The sequence below is a fragment of the Oncorhynchus tshawytscha genome, linkage group LG06 (genome assembly GCF_018296145.1).
Source record: "Oncorhynchus tshawytscha isolate Ot180627B linkage group LG06, Otsh_v2.0, whole genome shotgun sequence".
Lineage (NCBI taxonomy): Eukaryota > Metazoa > Chordata > Actinopteri > Salmoniformes > Salmonidae > Oncorhynchus > Oncorhynchus tshawytscha.
The window spans coordinates 22,877,678-22,897,454 of NC_056434.1; the positions used below are offsets into that span (position 1 = coordinate 22,877,678).

The 19,777-nt window shown below is 41.9% G+C and overlaps 1 protein-coding gene across 4 annotated transcripts in view; it reads right to left on the reverse strand.

Annotated features, from left to right (window-relative positions):
• The window catches only part of LOC112252252 (neurotrophic tyrosine kinase, receptor, type 3a), a 293,700-nt gene that overhangs the window by 7,703 nt on the left and 266,220 nt on the right, over positions 1-19,777 (reverse strand). For 2 of the 4 annotated variants that reach the window (XM_024423331.2, XM_042323085.1), the window contains exons 13-15: positions 17,484-17,614; positions 4,283-4,455; positions 2,637-2,880 (exon numbers count right to left, since the gene is read on the reverse strand). In XM_024423331.2, coding sequence (XP_024279099.1) covers positions 2,637-2,880; positions 4,283-4,455; positions 17,484-17,614 — 548 coding nt within the window. Of the gene's footprint in view, positions 1-2,636; positions 2,881-4,282; positions 4,489-17,483; positions 17,615-19,777 lie in introns of all 4 variants that reach the window. The other 2 variants (XM_024423330.2, XM_042323084.1) reach the window with 1 other exon arrangement.

Genomic DNA, 19,777 nt, shown 5'->3' on the forward strand with positions numbered 1-19,777 from the left:
AAACTTACCACGGTTCTATGATATTTGCATAATTCATAGAATGACAGATCTGTGTTTGTTATGCTAGCTCGGTCTGTTTTAGGGGACTGGGTCTGCTTCTCGGAGGCAGAGTATTTGTGAACTTGTTCATGTGTTTGTGTGTGTGTGCTGGGCGATTAAATGAATTGATTGAATTTTCAATTAATCTTGATGGCTTCTCCCTGGCAAGCACCACCCTCAATTCAGTCTGGGGTTGAACGGAGGACCGTGGAAGCATATAAATCAGAGTGTGGGCTTCCCTTGGAGCAGAATTCAAACTGGCATGGTGACAACAAAAACTCCACCACAATCTCAAAGCATAGCACAATTAGCATATAGTGAGACATTTAAATATTGCTAATAGACTGACGATAACATATGCATTGATTGAAGCAACTGTCAATACATTTTCCATACTGTCCATCAATGTTGTTGTTAGAGTCTAAAGGCAAATTAAGCATAATAACGAATCTGCTATATACCTTTCCTAACTTGGAACATTGTCATTGGATTGTTGGATTAACATTACAGCTTGCTAACAGTGGCTGTTGAAGGGCTGTAATGTAATTACAGACCCAGTATAGTTAGTTATCCAGCGACCAGGTATACAGTATTGATTATGTATAATAATACCACATCTAGTCTGCAGAATACATTCCTCTGTGATGTGATATCAAGTTGTCATTGTCCACTCTTTAGTTCACAAACACAGTGCCATACCTGCAGACTGAGAACCAACAGCTAATTTGGCATTGGGGAGCCCAGGCATTACTTTCATTATACAGATGGGGGCTGTCAGATATGCTGCCTGTGAGAACCCAGCTCAGACCGTGCTTTTGCTTACTGTGTCATATCCCTGGAGGGCAGTTTTCTTGGTTGGTTCTCCTTGAGGAGAGGAGAGGAGCGGATGTCAATATGTGTCCAGTGTCAGGGAGATGTGTTCCTGGCTGCCACCCCGATTTATAATCACTCAACAAAAGGGAATGTGTCCAATGCAGTTACGACCTCCTAATCTCTCTGTCAGTGGACCATACACCAGGCCTGTTCTGGCAGAGATGCCCAGGCCTAAAATGGCCAAGGCCCACAGTCCATTGCCAGACCAGCATACCAATAGGGGGCGGTCCAGCAGTCCTGTTAGTAGTCTGATGGTGAATCAGACATCTCTCTCTCACAGGCTACTCCACTGATGACCATCTGTACCTGTATGCCTATGATGTTGAGATTTTCTTACTATAACTTACTCGTGTTAGTATCTAAAAGGAGAAAAGCAACATGAAAGCTGTTGCAGTAAAGAACAGAAGTGGTTGGAACAGTAATTACACAATGAAAGTCAAGCATATTGCCTTAATTTACATCACTTCCTGGTCTCTTTGACACCTTATTGAGACATGTATTTTACTGAGCTGTGTGTTACAAAGAGAAATCAGCTATTAGAGGTACCACTTAGGAAAAGTAGCCTGCAGAATACATTAAGTGGGAGGAGACTCAATGGACTATTTGACATTTACTGCAAATGTAACATATTTTCCACAATGGCAATTATAGTCTGTATCTAGTGAAAATCTGATGTACCACAGTAATAATCCCTTTGTGATGTCTGCACAGCTTCAGCAAGTCCATTATCAACTGGGACAAGAGCTCTATATTCAGTCTGGTCACCGTGTCTCAGAGACAACAAACAAAAGAATACAGCAAGAATGGTTCTGCCCTACACCTGACACATGTTTACTAATAGGGTCGTTCCACCAATTGAGTACCTTTTGGGTAGTGTAACTTGGTGAAGTTCACCTAATTTTAACATTCTGTCATAAAGAGCACACGTTCAACTTAATAAACATGTTTTACCTTCTCAAGAGGTTAAATAAAAAAAGGACCATTAAGAGCCACTATTAAGATCCAAATAAAGTAACACGGTTAAACTTAACAGGGTTGACGATTTTACCTTAAATCAGCCATAAATCCACTTGTGACAGGAGGAATAAAGCTTGTTGTGTACAGTGTCAATTGAATACAAGCTTCACAAAACATTTCTAGACTGTCTATCTATGTGTAACACCAGAAAATGGCCAAAAAGAGTAGGATCAGCTCACCCGCCTTTACATTATGAATTGACTACTATGATTTGACTACTATGATTTGACTATTTTTAATATGACTTTAGCAAGTCATACTAAAATTCAGATTGATAGAATTTTCCATGTGGTCTACATTAAAGGACACTTCACTTACTATAACAGGCTTTTAAATTAAATATTGGTGGACAAATTCTACTAAAATATCAAAGGGACGCAAAAGGCCCTCTATTCATGGAACGACCCAATAGACATCATTATATTGAGCATGCATCACTTTTCTTGTACATTTCCTAGCATTAGTAAAGGTAAAGAGTTCAGGCATCTATGAAGGAAAAGATAACACACAATCATGAGGAATGGAGGCGAATGCAGAGTGAACACCACACCTTCCAGCCCACTGTGTCAAAACACCACCTGTTCACTAAAGCAAAAACAGTGAGGTTGTCGCCGACAAGGTTAGCTTGATTATGAAGGTACTTACAAATACATGAATAATCTGGAACAAATATTTTATTATGCAACATACATACTGTAGGTGCTTACCCGGTAGTAATCCGTGCTGTAGATGTCCCTGGACATTCCAAAGTCACCGATCTTAACCAGCAGGCCGTTGCCCACCAGGCAGTTCCGAGTGGCTAAGTCACGGTGCACAAAGTGCTGGGAGGCCAGGTACATCATCCCTGCGGCAATCTGAGTGGCAATGTGCAGCATCTGAGACAGGCCCAGCTCCCCATTGGTCTGCAGCGACTGTCCGTCAACCAGGATCAACGCATCAGGCCCATGAGCTCTGTGGATGGAGAAATAAGAGAGGGAGGGAGGGAGAATCTTATCTCAATCACCATATTCTTACTCCACATTACATTTTATAATGGATTTTAGCTCAGCATAGTATATGACAGTGGTATGTTCTTCAGTTGTAATAGATTGGACATGAGATTCATGGTGTTTTACATTCAAACTTTAATTGAGACAGGAACATGGGCCACGTCATTACCGTACCAGGGCCACTAGGTGCAAAACCAACAAGAGCTCTTCTGTATTAATGAATGCAGAACAATTGAATGGAAACGCTATAACTGCCATGACATTTGCATGTATAAAGCCATCAGCAAGCAGCAGACGTCGATCTACTCTGCCTCTGCTATTGAGCAACCAATGTTCCCTGCCACTGCCAAGCATCCAGGGGCTCAATAACATCCAATCATAAAGGAGATCAGCTGTCTCATTTGAATTCTGAGTCCCAGCTTCCCTAGTCCGTGGAGGCTCAGTCAACAGACAGCCGTTACACACAGCATTTTGTGGTTTTACCCTAACAGGTTATCTCTACTTAATCTACAGTGTAGTGAATAGGAAGTCGCTGCTGCTGGTACTGGGTGACAGGTCTAGTGGAAAACAACAAAAACATTGTATTACCCCTCCTGTTTCTTGTACGCTACAACATTTCTCTGAGGGGAAGCCACCCATCAATCACAGCCTGATGCTTGCGGTGAAACCTGCAGGGTTGTGGCTGTTCTACTACACTACATGTAGAAATGATGAGGAAATAGACAGGAACTGGTTTCATCTTTGGAAATGATCACATATATTATATTGCTGGCCAAAGTATTTATTGTATGACGTTAACTCTAATAGTGAGGATAGTTATTCAGGTTAGCGTAATGTGGACCAGCACAGCACATCACTAGTGGGGTGCAGTCAGCCTGCCATTAATTGTTGAGTCTATAGACACTTGTGGTTGGTAAACAGGGGGAGATGCTTCCACACACATTTCAATTAAGCTGAGTAAACTTCCACAGTTCCAAAAACACATATAAAGTATGTTTCTCAGTTGACAGTTTTTATAACTCATAGGCTACACCAAAGACACATTTATAGACATAAGAGTTGAGCACGTCTTGTTTATCCCACACGTCACTGCTTTATTCAACTGAGTAAACTTAGCAATTCCAACAGCACACATCAGAAAAGTCTGGGCTACAGCACCCAAAGACAGAACTGAGTAAGAGTTGAGCACGTCAAATTTATTCTACACGTCACTGCTTTATTCAGCTGAAAAATCTATAACATCCAACAACACTCACCAGAAAAGTATTTCTCAGTTGGCAGCTTGTATTACTCCAAATACTAATTTACCCGAAATTAGGAAGAGTTGAGCATATCTTACTGTGCATTTAGTTGACACAACTTACCTGAGGAACTTATTGAGGTCTCCGTGCTTCATGTACTCAAAGACCATTATGAGGGGGTCTCCATCCACACACACACCGTAGAACTTGACAATGTGCTCGTGCTGCAGGTTCGTCAATAGTTCCGCCTCCCTCTGGAAATCTTTTCTCGCTGCAAGGGTGGGGTCCTTCAGCGTCTGAGAAAATACAAGGGTGGAGTCCTTCAGGGTCTGAGGAGTACAAGGGTTTCTTTTAACTGCTTAGCAAAGTATGATACTGTTGCAACAACTTTATTAGACTGAGGAAATAGAGAGGAAAAGTGAAATAGACCTTAGAAAATTGACCTTAGACATTTTCACCAGCCGACTACCCTATGGTATTCTACCCTGCACCTTAGACACCACTGCTGCCCTATGTACAGAGTCATTGAACACAGGTAAAAAATAACGTTTACATACTGTTTTACCAACTTTATCTGTAAATGCTGTATTCTAGTCATGATTCATCCTATATAACTACTGCTGTACACATGTTCTATTCATATAGTGCCCATACATTCTATACGCATCATTATATACAGTTGAAGTCGGAACTTAACACACACCTTACATAAATACATTGAAACTCAGTTTTTCACAATAACTGACATTTAATCAGAGTAAAAATTCCCTGTCTTAGGTAAAGTTAGGATCACCACTTTATTTTAACAATGTGAAATATCAGAATAATAGTAGAAAGAATTATTTATTTCAGCTTTTATTTCTTTCATCACATTCCCAGTGGATCAGAAGCTTACATACTCTCAATAAGTATTTGGTAGAATTGCCTTTAAATTGTTTAACTTGGGTCAAACATTTTGGGTAGCCTTCCACAAGCTTCCCAAAAAAGGTTTGGTGAATTTTGGCCCATTCCTCCTGACAGAGCTGGTGTAACTGAGTCTGGTTTGTAGGCCTCCTTGCTCACACATGCTTTTTCAGTTCTGCCCACACATTTTCTATAGGATTGAGGTCAGGGCTTTGTGATGGCCACTCCAATACCTTGACTTTGTTGTCCTTAAGCCATTTTGCCACCACTTTGGAAGGATAGTTGGGGTCATTGTCCATTTGGAAGACCCATTTGCGACCAAGCTTCAACTTCCTGACTGATGTCTTGAGATGTTGCTTCAATATATCCACATAATTTTACATCCTCATGATGCAATCTATTTTGTGAAGGGCACCAGCCCCTCCTGCAGCAAAGCATCCCACAACATGATGCTGCAAACCTGTGCTTCATGTTTGGGATGTGCTCTTCGGCTTGCAAGCATCCCCCTTTTTCCTCCAAACATAACGATGGTCATTATAGCCAAACAGTTCTATTTTTGTTTCATCAGACCATAGGACATTTCTCCAAAAAGTACGATTTTTGTCCCCATGTGCAGTTGCAAACCGTAGTTTGGCTTTTTTATGGAGGTTTTGGAGCAGTGGCTTCTTCCTTGCTTAGCGGCCATTCAGGTTATGTCGATATAGGCCTCGTTTTACTGGGGACATTGATAGTATTTTACCTGCTTCCTCCAGCATCTTCACAAGGTCCTTTGCTGTTGTTCTGGGATTTATTTGCACTTTTCGCACCAAAGTAGGTTGATCTCTAGGAGACAGAACGTGTCTCCTTCCTGAGCGGAATGACGGCTGCGTGATCCCATAGTGTTTTCCAGAAAATTACATCATTTTCTGGAAATTTCCAAGCTGTTTAAAGGCACAGTCAACTTAGTATATGTAAACTTCTGAACCACTGGAATTGTGATACAGTGAATTATAAGTGAAATAATCTGTCTGTAAACAATTGTTGGAAAAATTACTTGCGTCATGCACAAAGTAGATGCCCTAACCGACTTGCCAAAACTACAGTTAGTGAACAAGAAATTTGTGGAGTAGTTGGAAAACAAGTTCAAATGACTCCAACCTAAGTGTATGTAAACTCCCGACGTCAAGTGTATATACAGTATATAGAGTATATAAACACATACATATTTATTTATATATATTTTTTCCACCTTTATTTAACCAGGTAGACTAGTTGGAGAACAAGTTCTCATTTACAACTGTGACCTGGCCAAGAATAAAGCAAACAGTTTGACACATACAACAACACAGAGTTACACATGGAATAAACAAACATACAGTCAATAATACAGTAGAAAAAGTCTAGATATAGTATGTGCAAATGAGGTAAGATAAGGGAGGTAAGGCAATAAATAGGCCATGGTGGCGAAGTAATTACAATATACCAATTTAACACTGGAGTGATTGATGTGCAGAAGATGAATGTACAAGTAGAGATACTGGGGTGCAAATGAGCAAGATAAATAAATAAATACAGTATGGGGATGAGGTAGCTGGATGGGCTATGTACAGGTGCAGTGATCTGTGAGCTGCTCTGACAGCTGGTGCTTAAAGCTAGTGAGGGAGATATGAGTCTCCATCTTCAGTGATTTTTGCAGTTTGTTCCAGTCATTGGCAGCAGAGAACTGGAAGGAAAGGCGGCCGAAGGAGGAATTGGCTTTGGGTGTGACTAGTGAGATATACTGTACCTGCTGCAGCGCATGCTATGGGTGGGTGCTGCTATGGTGACCAGTGGGCTGAGATAAGGCGGGGCTTTACCTAGCAGAGACTTGTAGATGACCTGGAGCCAGTGGGTTTGGCGACGAGTATGAAGCGAGGGCCAGCCAACGAGAGTGTACAGGTGCAATGGTGGGTAGTATATGGGGCTTTGGTGACAAAACGGATGGCACTGTGATAGACTGCATCCAATTTGTTGAGTGTTGGAAATTGCATCGATGATGTCGAGGATCGGTAGGATGGTCAGTTTTACGAGGGTATGTTTAGCAGCATGAGTGAAGGATGCTTTGTTGCGAAATAGGAAGCCAATTCTAGATTTAATTATGGATTGGAGATGCTTAATGTGAGTCTGGAAGGAGAGTTTACAGTCTACCCAGAAACCTAGGTATTTGTAGTTGTCCACCTATTCTAAGTCAGAACCATCTGGAGTAGTGATGCTGGACGGGCGGGCAGGTGCGGGCAGCAATTGGTTGAAGAGCATGCATTTAGTTTTACTTGCATTTAAGAGCAGTTGGAGGCAACAGAAGGAGAGTTGTATGGTACTGATGCTGGTCTGGAGGTTAGTTAACACAGTATCCAAAGCAGGGCCAGAAGTATACAGAATGGTGTCGTCTGCGTAGAGGTGGATCAGACAATCACCAGCAGCAAGAGCGACATCATTGATGTATACAGAGAAGAGAGTCGGCCTGAGAATTAAACCCTGTGGCACCCCCATAGAGAATGCCAGAGTTCCAGACAACCGGCCCTCCGATTTGACACACTGAACTCTATCAGAGAAGTAGTTGGTGAACCAGGTGAGGCAGTCATTTGAGAAACAAAGGCTGATGAGTCTACCGATAAGAATGTGGTGATTGACAGAGTCGAAAGCCTTGGCCAGGTCGATGAATATGGCTGCACAGTAATGTCTCTTATCGATGGCCGTTATGATGTTGTTTCGGGCCTTGAGCGTGGCTGAGGTGCACCCATTACCAGCTCTGAAACCAGATTGCATAGCGGAGAAGGTACGGTGGGATTTGAAATGGTCGGTAACAAACTAGAATGGTCCAAACACACCAAGACAGTCGTGAAGAGGGCACGACACAGCCTATTCCCCTCAGGAAACTAAAAAGATTTGGCATTTGTTCTGAGATCCTCAAAAGGTTCTACAGCTGCAACATTGAGAGCATCCTGACCGGTTGCATCACTTCCTGGTACGGCAATTGCTCGGCCTCCGACTGCAAGGCACTTCAGAGGGTAGTGCGTACGGCCCAGTACATCACTGGGGCAAAGCTGCCTGCCATCCAGGACCTCTACACCAGGCGGTGTCAGAGGAAGGCCCTAAAAATTGTCAAAGATCCCAGCCACCCCAGTCATAGACTGTTCTCTCTACTACCGCATGGCAAGCGTAACCGGAGTGCCAAGTCTAGGACAAAAAGGTTTTTACCCCCAAGCCATAAGACTCCTGAACAGGTAACCAAATGGTTACCCGGACTCTATGCATTGTGTGCCCCCCCCCAACCCCTCTATTATGCTGCTGCTACTCTCTGTTAATCTCATATGCATAGTCACTTTAACTATACATTCATGTACATACTACCTCAATTGGCCTGACCAACCAGTGCTCCCGCACATTGGCTAACCGGGCTATTTGCATTGTGTCCCACCACCCACCAACCCCTCTTTTTACGCTACTGCTACTCTCTGTTCATCATATATGCATAGTCACTTTAACCACACCTACATGTACATACTACCTCAATATATATGTATATAGACTTTATTTTTTTCTCTATTGTGTTGACTGTACGCTTGTTTATTCCATGTGTAACTCTGTGTTGTTGTTTCTGTCGCACTGCTTTGCTTTATCTTGGCCAGGTCAGAGTTGTAAATGAGAACTTGTTCTCATCTAGCTTACCTGGTTAAATAAAGGTGACGTCACGCTCAATGAGTGAATGGAGTCAGGAGCAGAGAGCAAAGGATGCGGGAAAAAACACGCTTTAATGTCCAAAATCAAAAATAACAAAATAGTTATACCCAACACAGGCTACAATATTACTACAATAAGTACCCTTAGGTAAAAATACCAGGAAAACCCAACAAAACACTAACACCTCTCACAAATACAGAAGAACAAGCCTGCACAAACAGAAGCGGGCTAAACTAACTTAAATAACACCACCCTAACAACCAAACAATGAACAGGTGAAAACCATTAGACAAAACCAAACGAACACGGAACAAAGGATCGGTGGCAGCTAGTAGACCGGCGAGCGCCACCTGAACAAGAAGGGGAGCCACCTTCGGTAATATTTGTGACAGGTGAAATAAATTAAATAAAAATAAATAATTAAAAAATAAGCCTGACTTATTGTGTATAGCCTTGCTACTCTAATTTTCAAATGTCTTTTACTGTTGTTTTTTTCCCGCACTATTGGTTAGAGCCTGCAAGTAAGCATTTCACTGTCAGGTCTTACACCTGTTGTATTCGGCGCACGTGACAAATAAACTTTGATTTGATGAATCTGTTTGTTATCTTGGCTTTCGAAGACCTTAGAAAGGCAGGGTAGTATAGATATAGGTCTGTAGCAGTTTGGGTCTAGAGTGTCTCCCCCTTTGAAGAGGGGGATGATCGTGGCAGCTTTCCAATCTTTGGGAATCTCAGACGATATGAAAGAGATGTTGAACAGGCTAGTAATATGAGTTGCAACAATTTCGGCAGATCATTTTAGAAAGAGAGGGTCCAGATTGTCTAGCCCAGCTGATTTGTAGGGGTCCAGATTTTGCAGCTCTTTCAGAACATGACCTATCTGGGTGAAGGAGAAATGGGGGAGGCTTGGGCAAGTTGCTGTGGGGGATGCCGGGCAGTTGACTGGGGTAGGGGTAGCCATGTGGAAAGCATGGCCAGCCGTAGAAAAATGCTTATTGAAATTCTCAATTATAGTGGATTTATCGGTGGTGACAGTGTTTCCTAGCCTCAGTACAGTGGGCAGCTGGGAGGAGGTGCTCTTATTCTCCATGGACTTTACAGTGTCCCGGAACTTTTTTGAGTTTGTGCTACAGGATGCACATTTCTGTTTGAAAAAGCTAGCCTTAGCTTTCCTAACTGCCTGTCTATTTTGGTACCTAACTTCCCTGAAAAGTTGCATATCATGGGGGCTATTCAGTGCTAATGTAGTACGCCACAGGATGTTTTTGTGCTGGTCAAGGGCAGTCAGGTCTGGAGTGAACCAATGGCTATATCTGTTCCTGGTTCTACATTTTCTGAATGGAGCATGCTTATTTTAGATGGTGGGGAAGGCACTTTTAAAGAATAACCAGGCATCCTCTACTGATGGGATGAGGTCAATATCATTCCAGGATACCCCGGCCAGGTCGATTAGAAAGGCCTGCTCGCTGAAGTGTTTTAGGGAGCTTTTGACAGTGATGTAGGGTGGTTGTTTGACCGCAGACCCATTACGGATGCAGGCAATGAGGCAGTGATATAGACACATAACATGACCAAAAGTATGTGGACATCTGCTTGTCAAACATCTCATTCAAAAATCATGGGCATTAATATGTAAGTGGTCCCCCCTTTGCTGCTATAACAGCCTCCACTCTTCTGGGAAGGCTTTCCATTAGATGTTGCTTCAGACCTTTTGCTATAAGACCTGAAATTGAGCTCAGGAGCATCCTGTTTCCATTGATCATCTTTGATATGTTTGAACAACTTGACTGGAGTCCACCTGTGGTAAATTCAATTGATTGGACACAGTTTGGAAAGGCACACACCTGTCTATACAAGGTCCCACAGTTGACAGTGCATGTCAGAGCAAAAACCATGCCATTAGTACGAAGGAATTGTCCATAGAGCTCCGAGACAGGATTGTGTCGAGGCACAGATCTGGGGAAGGGTACCAAAAATGTCTGCAGCATTGAAGGTCCCAAAAAACATAGTGGCCTCCATTATTCTTAAATGGAAGGCACCTAAAGACTCTCAGACCATGAGAAACCAGATTCTCTGGTCTGATGAAACCAAGATTGAACTCTTTGGCCTGAATGCCAAGTGTCACGTCTGGAGGAAATCTGGCACCATCACTACGGTGAAGCATGGTTTTTCAGTGGCAGTGACTGGGAGACCAGTCAGGATCGAGGGGAAGATGAACGGAGGAAAGTACAGAGAGATCCTTGATGAAAACCTGCTCTAGAGCGCTCAGGACCTCAGACTGGGGCAAAGGTTCACCTTCAAACAGGACAACAACCCTAAGCACACAGCCAAGACAACGCAGGAGTGGCTTCGGGACAAGTTTCTGAATATCCTTGAGTGGCCCAGCCAGAGCCCGGACTTGAACCCGATCGAACATCTCTGGAGAGAACTGAAAATAGCTGTGCAGTGACGCTCCCCATCCAACCTGAGAGCTTGAGAGGATCTACAGAGAAGAATGGGAGAAACTCTGCAAATACAGGTGTGCCAATCTTGTAGCGTCATACCCAAGAAGACTTGAGGCTGTAATCGCTGCCAGAGGTGCTTCAACAAAGTACTGAGTAAAGGGTCTGAATACTTATGCAAATTGGATATTTTAATTTATTTTTTTGCTTTGTGATTATGGGCTATTGTGCATAGATTGATGAGAAAAAAATACCAATTTAATACATTTTTAAAATGTGGAAAAATTCAAGGGGTACGTTCCGAAAGCAATGTAAGCATTTCGCTGCACGTCTGATAACACCTGAAAATCTGTGTACACTACCAATAAACGTTGATTTAATTTTATTTATCTGCTAAATGAGTGGAACATATTTGATAAATGAGTAATATTTATGAAAAAATCTGAAAATATAAATGATTTTTGGGGCTTCCTAACAATGATCCATAGATAAACACTAAAACCCAAGCACACACACAATAACCTGGTTGGTGTGAAGAGAACAGAGACAGGGTAATGAACAGAGCAGGGGAGGTAAAGCACTGTAATCTTCTAATTTAAGGAACAGAACATGAAATAAACTTTTCTCTGACAGGTTGTCACAATGACCCAGCAAACCTCATAGCTTTACAGAAGCAGATAATTTAGTCATTTACTTCATTATGTTTCCCATATACATAGTCTGACATTTCATTATAGAGCTGTGATAAGAGACGTGCGTGCCTTACCAGATCTAGACGTTGTGGTTGCCTACCATATTGGCTCAGAGTTGTGGTATCATTATTGACAAGCTTAACACCCTTCCTGATTTCCCACCTATGAAATATTTGGCATTTACACTCAATGTCTTGTCTCTTTCTGATCCACCATACGTTAACAGGTAGGATTAGTTCCTTATTTTGTCTAGGACGACTGCCAAGCAGTAATTTCTGGGTACTTTTCCATTAAAACACGATATATTTTGTAGCTGTACTGTAAACTAAAGTTCGAAAACAAAATTCATGTTTTCCAGAGATTTGACAATACAATCCTCCACCTACGTATAAGTCCACAACAACAACACCACAGCTAAAACATAATAATTCAAAGCATTCTTAACACACTACTAATTGCATATAACTAACATTGCCTTACTGTATTCAATTATTTGACAGTTAGTAATATGTAGGCGATATATGATTCATCAATGATAGATATCTGAATGATGATCACAATGTTTTGCTAATGTTTTATTCAATTTGAATTCCCTTATATCACAAATGCAGAGGGGAATTAGAATGGACGGCAGTGCCCATGGACAGATGGCAAGACATCCATCCCTATCATCCTGGATGCTTTATGACCCCTGTTCTGCAGTGGAGTGCTGTGTCCTCAGAGTCCACCTGCATATACAGGACATACTGGAGAGCCGACACATAGACTAAACAGTTTTACTGGTAGTCTCCGAGACTTGTTGACCTACACATATATAGTCTGACATTCCATTATAACCTAGATATAACTTAAAATGACATATAAGTAGCTATGTAGCTGTGGTGCTTACGTTGCAATCTTACCTAACATGAAATACAAACTACATTGTTAAAAAACAATAGCATACAAGCCTATATGTTTGTGCGGCATCTATTTCAATAGGATCCACTCTGGTGACTGGGGATGTGAAGAAAAGAATGAACGAAAAAGCAAGACAAAAGAAAGCCAGCTCAGTGTTGCCTCCATTACTCTTAATCAAAGCATATGTGGAGTAGAACAGTTTGGGAGATGATCCCTCACAGACAGCCTTATTTCTCCAGCTGCAGTCTGTCTCTGTAAGGTCGGCCTCTTTCCCCTGCCTCTGCACTGCGGCTCCCTCCCTCTCGCTCCACACTATCATGGCTAACATCATTCCATGGATGAGCGCATTGATGAAGAGTGGTGGTGACAAGAGGGAAACAGTGATGAATGTGCCCCTTGTCTCCAACCATCATAGCGTGACCCCTCCTCCAGCAGCTGATCTAGGTACCTTTGTATGACCTTTGAACTTTAATATCCTCAACCGTGTCATGTTAGAGGTGAAATTTGCATTTTAACCCTGAGGTTACCATCGTAATCTTTACGTGAAATGTAATAAATCAAGCGCAACAATTACTGACAGCCACTTCTCATTTCAAGGAGATTGTGACAATACGACCCACTGTGTTAAAGGATGGATATGACACAGTGATGTTATGTGACCAGCTACCAATATCTTATGTTTTTAACAGGAAAAAATATATTGTTTGAGAATACTGTATCTTTGTTTGCACTAACAATTAAGTACATTTCCATGAATGTTTTACCTGGTTCCTCCTCTGACAGCCAACACAACTGCTGTCTACATATGGGTTTCACCTTGCTGTGAAAGGAACTCTCTCTGCCAGCCTCACTAACAACCAACCATTCACATTATGCAGGCCCACACCAGCCACACCACCTCCACAGTATTCACCTTGCTTTATCCTATTGTCCACAATACTGAGTCGATTCCAGACAACTTTGTGAGATGCCATTCACGGGTTTATAGACGAATAAGCAAACTCAAAGCAATGTTTGGAGGGGATAAGTGAATAGAAAAGTGCCTGCAATCCTAGATTCAGATTCATTTAGATTCATTTAGGCGAGAAAAAACATCACCCAGACAGGTCAGTTGTGTGAGAAACTCGTCATCATGCAAGACGTCAGACAAGTGAAAATTATGTCCAGTAAAGAAAACTTTAAGCTTGTCTCTCAATTATTTATTTTTTGTCAATACTTTGCCCCTTGATAACCAGCGCACTTCTGTATGTTGTAAAAGAGTTACATGGTCGCTGCCCATATCATTGCATAGTGCAGAAAATACACGAGAGATCAAGAGCCTTGCTTTAACAAAGTTAACCATTTTCACTGTAGTGTCCAAAACGTCTTTCAAGCTGTCAGGAATTCCCTTGGCAGCAAGAGCCTCTCGGTGGATGCTGCAGTGTACCCAAGTGGCGTCGGGAGCAACTGCTTGCACACATGTTACCACTCCACTGTGTCTCCCTGTCATGGCTTTTGCGCCATCAGTACAGATACCAACATGAGCAGCAGCTACGTTTGGCTATGTACGGACCGTTAGTGGAATTCCCGCGAGAGAGTAACGGTTAATATGATTGGATGTTAATTATTTGACTAATTTGACTAGACTATGGTTTAATTTGATTTTTGGCAGTGACATGAGGCTACTCAGGCGAGAGGAAAAACTCACCCAAATGTAAAGCCCAGTTGGAAAATATAAATGGACTGTTTGAAAATGTGAAGATTTTTATTTGATTTTTAAAATGTGAATCACAATTTTATTTGGAGTACCCCCTATGACATTGTGCGTACCCATACCCCAGTATGGGAGTACATGATATAGACCAAGCAGTGGCGGTGGTTTTAGTTTAAATGTAGCTTATGTCTCTCGAGATTGTACTGAGCTCAACATAATTTAAGCAATATCAGTTTACCATTATTTAGTTATGGCTATCTTGAGGTTTAAATTTAATTTCAAGATCAATCCCTGAGAAAATAATCCTAATTTAATATTTGGTCGATTAAGTTAATTGTTCAGTGCTGGTTAATGATACAGATGCTGAAATATTGAAACTGCTCTTCTTCAGTTTACAAAAGGTTTCTGTCTAAAAAGTGTCAACAGTGCACTTGGCAGATTGATTAAATGTCCAATGCAGCCATTTTTATTTCCATATCAAATCAATTCTGGGTAACAATTAAGTACCTTACTGTGATTGTTTTCAATTAAAATAGTCAAAAGGATTTTAAAAAATTGCTTCTTAGCAAAAATAAATTTCTCAAGCAAGAATTTTGCTAGTTCTGTCTGGGAGTGGTCTGAGTGGGGAGGGGAAAACTGAAAAGTATTTGTTATCGGCAGAGAGTTTTGGAACTCTCTTTCTTATTGGTCTATTACCTAATTTACCGCCTGGTGATGTTACTCAATCCCACCAAAACTGTCAGAAATTTCTGCCGATCTTTTCAAACAGCTCTTACACTAAAAGGGCGTTATCATCATTTTCACAATGTCACAGTATTATTCCAACCTCATAGGGTGGAAATATAATACCCAGGAAAATCCTGTTTTTGACTGCACTAGCCTTTAAAATTGATGTCATTGTAAACAGGTGTCTGCATCAACTAGGGCTGCTATAACACAATCCCAACAGACCTGATTAACCTTGGAGCTGTGGAAATCTATACCCTTGTAATAATGGGTTGAAAATGTGCGAACAAACATAATAGCTACACAAGCTGTTTGGTGGCCACCACCTCAATTATGCCCCAACTGCAATCCAGGAGGACTCCTCTAAAGTCACATAAATATTGATCGCTGAACATTTAACGCCTCCCTTCTCCCTGTGTACCATTGTAACAAGGTACACCATATGGCCCTGGTTGAATGACAGATCTTACTGCTGCCATCAAACCAACTGAGACCTATTTAGGATCAGGAAATCTATGATCACCCTTTAGCCTCACTAACAAACAGCTATATTTTAACATGCCTCCTATGACAGCCACATTTATGTTCTTAAAAAGCTAAGGGAATCACTGAATAAGTCAGAGGTCATATTTATAAAAGACCCTGACAAAATGTCATTCAATTGATAAATATGCTTGGCTCAGAGGATTAAAAAAAACAACTAAATACCAGACATTTTGGTTAATTGCTCAGCACTAGTGTGTGTGTGTGTGTGTGTGTGTGTGTGTGTGTGTGTGTGTGTGTGTGTGTGTGTGTGTGTGTGTGTGTGTGTGTGTTAGTGAAGGGGTGAACCCAGTTGGTTAATGCCTACCAGTTGTACATAATGCTCAAAGTTGTTTGTCTGTTAATGCTACGGTTCATTAGCTGTTTATTTAATATTGAGCAACATTGAGCTCAATTCCAACAGTGAAGCTATTGCTAAAAGTGGCACAAAAAAATCTTGACCCAAAAGTTTATATTGAAGTCAGCCATAAGGACCTGTACAGCATGTAAAACATGTTTAATATTGTGTTAAGTGAACCTGCTAATGAGATATATTGCTATGAACGTGACTTCCACGGGGAAATGTTCTCACCTATTAGTCAGCTGCTGCAGTCACCCTGTCCCAGTATCCAAAAAAGGTTTAATACAGGTTTTGTACAAGCAGCCGAAGAAAAAAAATGCCTCTTCGGCACCTCAAATGTATTGAGCTGGTGTAGACTTCCGACCTGAGCGTGGCAGTAATGAGTGATTTACATTGGAGGTGCCGAATAGGATCTTTGTTCGGTTGCTTGTACATTTTTATTTAGACCTTTTTTGGAAGTACAGTACATACTGACTGTAACAGGAGTAAATTAAGATAGTTGCTCAGCGAAACTCCATATTTGGCGAGTAAACAAACACATTTTGACATCAAAACACTTACAGAGCTGTCTAATGGGAGTTTGAATCTGAGCTGCCTGTGCATTACAGAGGAGACACGCCATACTCATCGTCTCTAACGCATAGATGCTGGGGCACCGTCACCTCATATTGGACTGGGGCACTGTCACCTCATATTGGACCGGGGCACTGTCACCTCATATTGGACCGGGGCACTGTCACCTCATATTGGACCTCATATTGGACCGGGGCACTGTCACCTCATATTGAACTGGGGCACTGTCACCTCATATTGGACTGGGGCACTGTCACCTCATATTGGACTGGGGCACTGTCACCTCATATTGAACTGGGGCACTGTCATCTCATATTGAACTGGGGCACTGTCACCTCATATTGGACCGGGGCACTGTCACCTCATATTGGACTGGAGCACTGTCACCTCATATTGGACCGGGCCACTGTCACCTCATATTGGACTGGAGCACTGTCACCTCATATTGGACCGGGCCACTGTCACCTCATATTGGACCGGGCCACTGTCACCTCATATTGGACTGGGGCACTGTCACCTCATATTGGAGCCTCATACATTCAGTCTGATATGAAACAACCAACATCGTACTCATAGTGACCTCAATGATCAATAGTATGATTATTGATCTACACTACAGCAAAAAAATTCAAATTTTTATCGATCCACGTTGTTGAGGCGGCTGGCCATGGCAGGTGTGGTGGCCCCAAGAGTCGTTCAAGGATCAGGTTAATACAGTTCATACTCTGAGCGCTGAGGGGCCCTGACCTCTGTGAGGGGTCTGCTGTAACTGGAAAGTGAGGTGACCCTGTGTAACTGAGAGATCAACTCTTACCTTGACAGCCACAAGCATCTTGTCCTTGGTAGGGCTGAGGTTATAGCACTCTGCCAGGAACACCTTCCCAAAGGCCCCCTCTCCCAGCTCCCGCTTCAGAATGATGTCCCGACGCTTTATGTGTTGCACATCTGAGAGAGAGAGAGAGAGAGAGAGAGAGGAGAAAGAGAGAGAATTGCTATGGTAACTGTATTCCCAATCAAATACCAACAATTTGCAAACATTTGACAGAGAGACGTGGTTTAAGTGGTCAGCAGGTCCAGGAGCACCATCCATCAGTGTTTCTGACAGAATCAAGGGCAAGTGTTAAGTGATGGTTTACTGATGGGACTGGTATGTCTTAAATCCAGCTATGAATTCTCAGTGTATCTAATGATGAGGTTGGATTAATTGGCTACAGGCATACAGAACACAGCCATAAGACCTGCTGTGGCACTACAGTGTTAGAAGAGATGTGAGGTTAAAAACCTTTGTGTTTGTTACTTACTTGCAGCATACATAAATATACCACATTTATAAAATGTTCATTGCCCAGTAATAAAATAACATCTTAGAACCTGCATACCATAGCATCTTCAGTGAGGAAATGTTCATTCAACCAGTAGGATGCAATGCTTAAAAGTCTAAATGTCTCTTCCCCTTCCCTCCCCAAAAATAAAGTGATCATAATAATCCAAGCAAACCAGTGAAATGTCTGCAACCTGCCTGCAACCTGTATACTGTGCTAAAATGGTAAAATTGTGAAATCACAGTGTACAGCCAGAATTAGTCCTTAATCTCTGTGTGTTCCACCTGTTCTGAGTGGCTGAAAGCTGCATTCTGGGGGAAGTGTGGCTTCCATATGGCAAGTCACAGCAGCAGCTGGTATTTACTCAAAACAGGGGTTCGGATGAGCTGCTGTCCAACACATATACCCACTAATGTCCAAGGACCAGCCCAGTACGGTACCACAGTTCCCCCCTGGAGGACTAGGGCAGAGAACAGAGATAGATACATACTGAGGGATGGGATGGACAGAGCTCGTATTACTATTGGTTGGCACAAACTAGGCATTTCCCTTATGAAGCACCCGAAAAATAGTAGCTACAATGCAATGAGCACCATTAAGGCAATAACAAATTAATAACACCATGATATCACTGCAAATATTTCTGCTTGAACTGCGACCATAGGTGATCTTAAAAATATGTTTGATAATGGTTTGCACTGGACTGAGACAAATAAAAAAATCTGCAAAACCCACACAAATATCAGTAATCACATTAGATAACATTTATTTAATCAGGATCCAGAAATAAGTCATTGTTTTGTTCTCTGCAATTGCTTTTTTTATCCCCTCCCTTCTCAATTTCCCAGAGAGAGTGATAGGTTTACAATTAGCAGGTAGCTACGTGTATGCTGGAAGGTGTGCTGTCTATCCACACAAAGCAATTAAGGAAGTTACAAATAGCTTGGGCTAATTTTCTCATTACCACAGCGGTTGTGGTGCATTCACCTCCTTGTTTATGTGGGCGAGGGCATCCATTCAGGGAGTTTACCCTCACTGGGCCATATCCCTCTCAGTGTGGCCCAGTAGCACATAGCACACAGCTGGGATAGAACAGGACAAAGTCTTCATCCTAATTAGGCTGCTTTGCATTGGAAGAGCAGATGTTGACTTCACAGTGCTGAAAATGACAGAAGAGCAAACTAGAGCTGGTTTGGTTTCAAATGTTTGCAAATTATTGGTATTTGATTGGGAATATAGTTACCATAGCAATTCTATCTTTCTTGCTCTCTCTCTCCAGTAGACCACAAATGACAAACAGAAGTGCAGCATTTCATTCAGTCCAATCACTGGCACTTGACTTCTGAATGATGACTTTATGCAAATGCAGCTGTTTTCAGCGGTGACTTTTCATCAAAAGTGACTTCTCATTACATGAACTCTGTTTAACATATTTGAGTTCAAACACAATTGTACAGTAGAGTAAACACAGGTGTGAAATACATACCAAATCTTCAATCTATCAGTAAAAGGCTACATTTGAGTCCTTTGTAATAGATTCTGCTGTGAACATCACATAAACCCACAATTTTCCTTTGGGTTGGGAACTAAAATAGGAAGATGCCACAGCAAACTGAAGCAATATCTGCATGTTCCCTGACCCAGTCCTCAAATGTAAAGTCCCCTTACTTCCTGGATTATTTAGTGTTTAGGTTAGTAGCAATGTAATCAGATAGGGATTTACTTCCCTCTAAAGCCTTGTTCACACTGCAGGCCTTAATGCTCAAATCAGTTTTGTTTTTCAAAT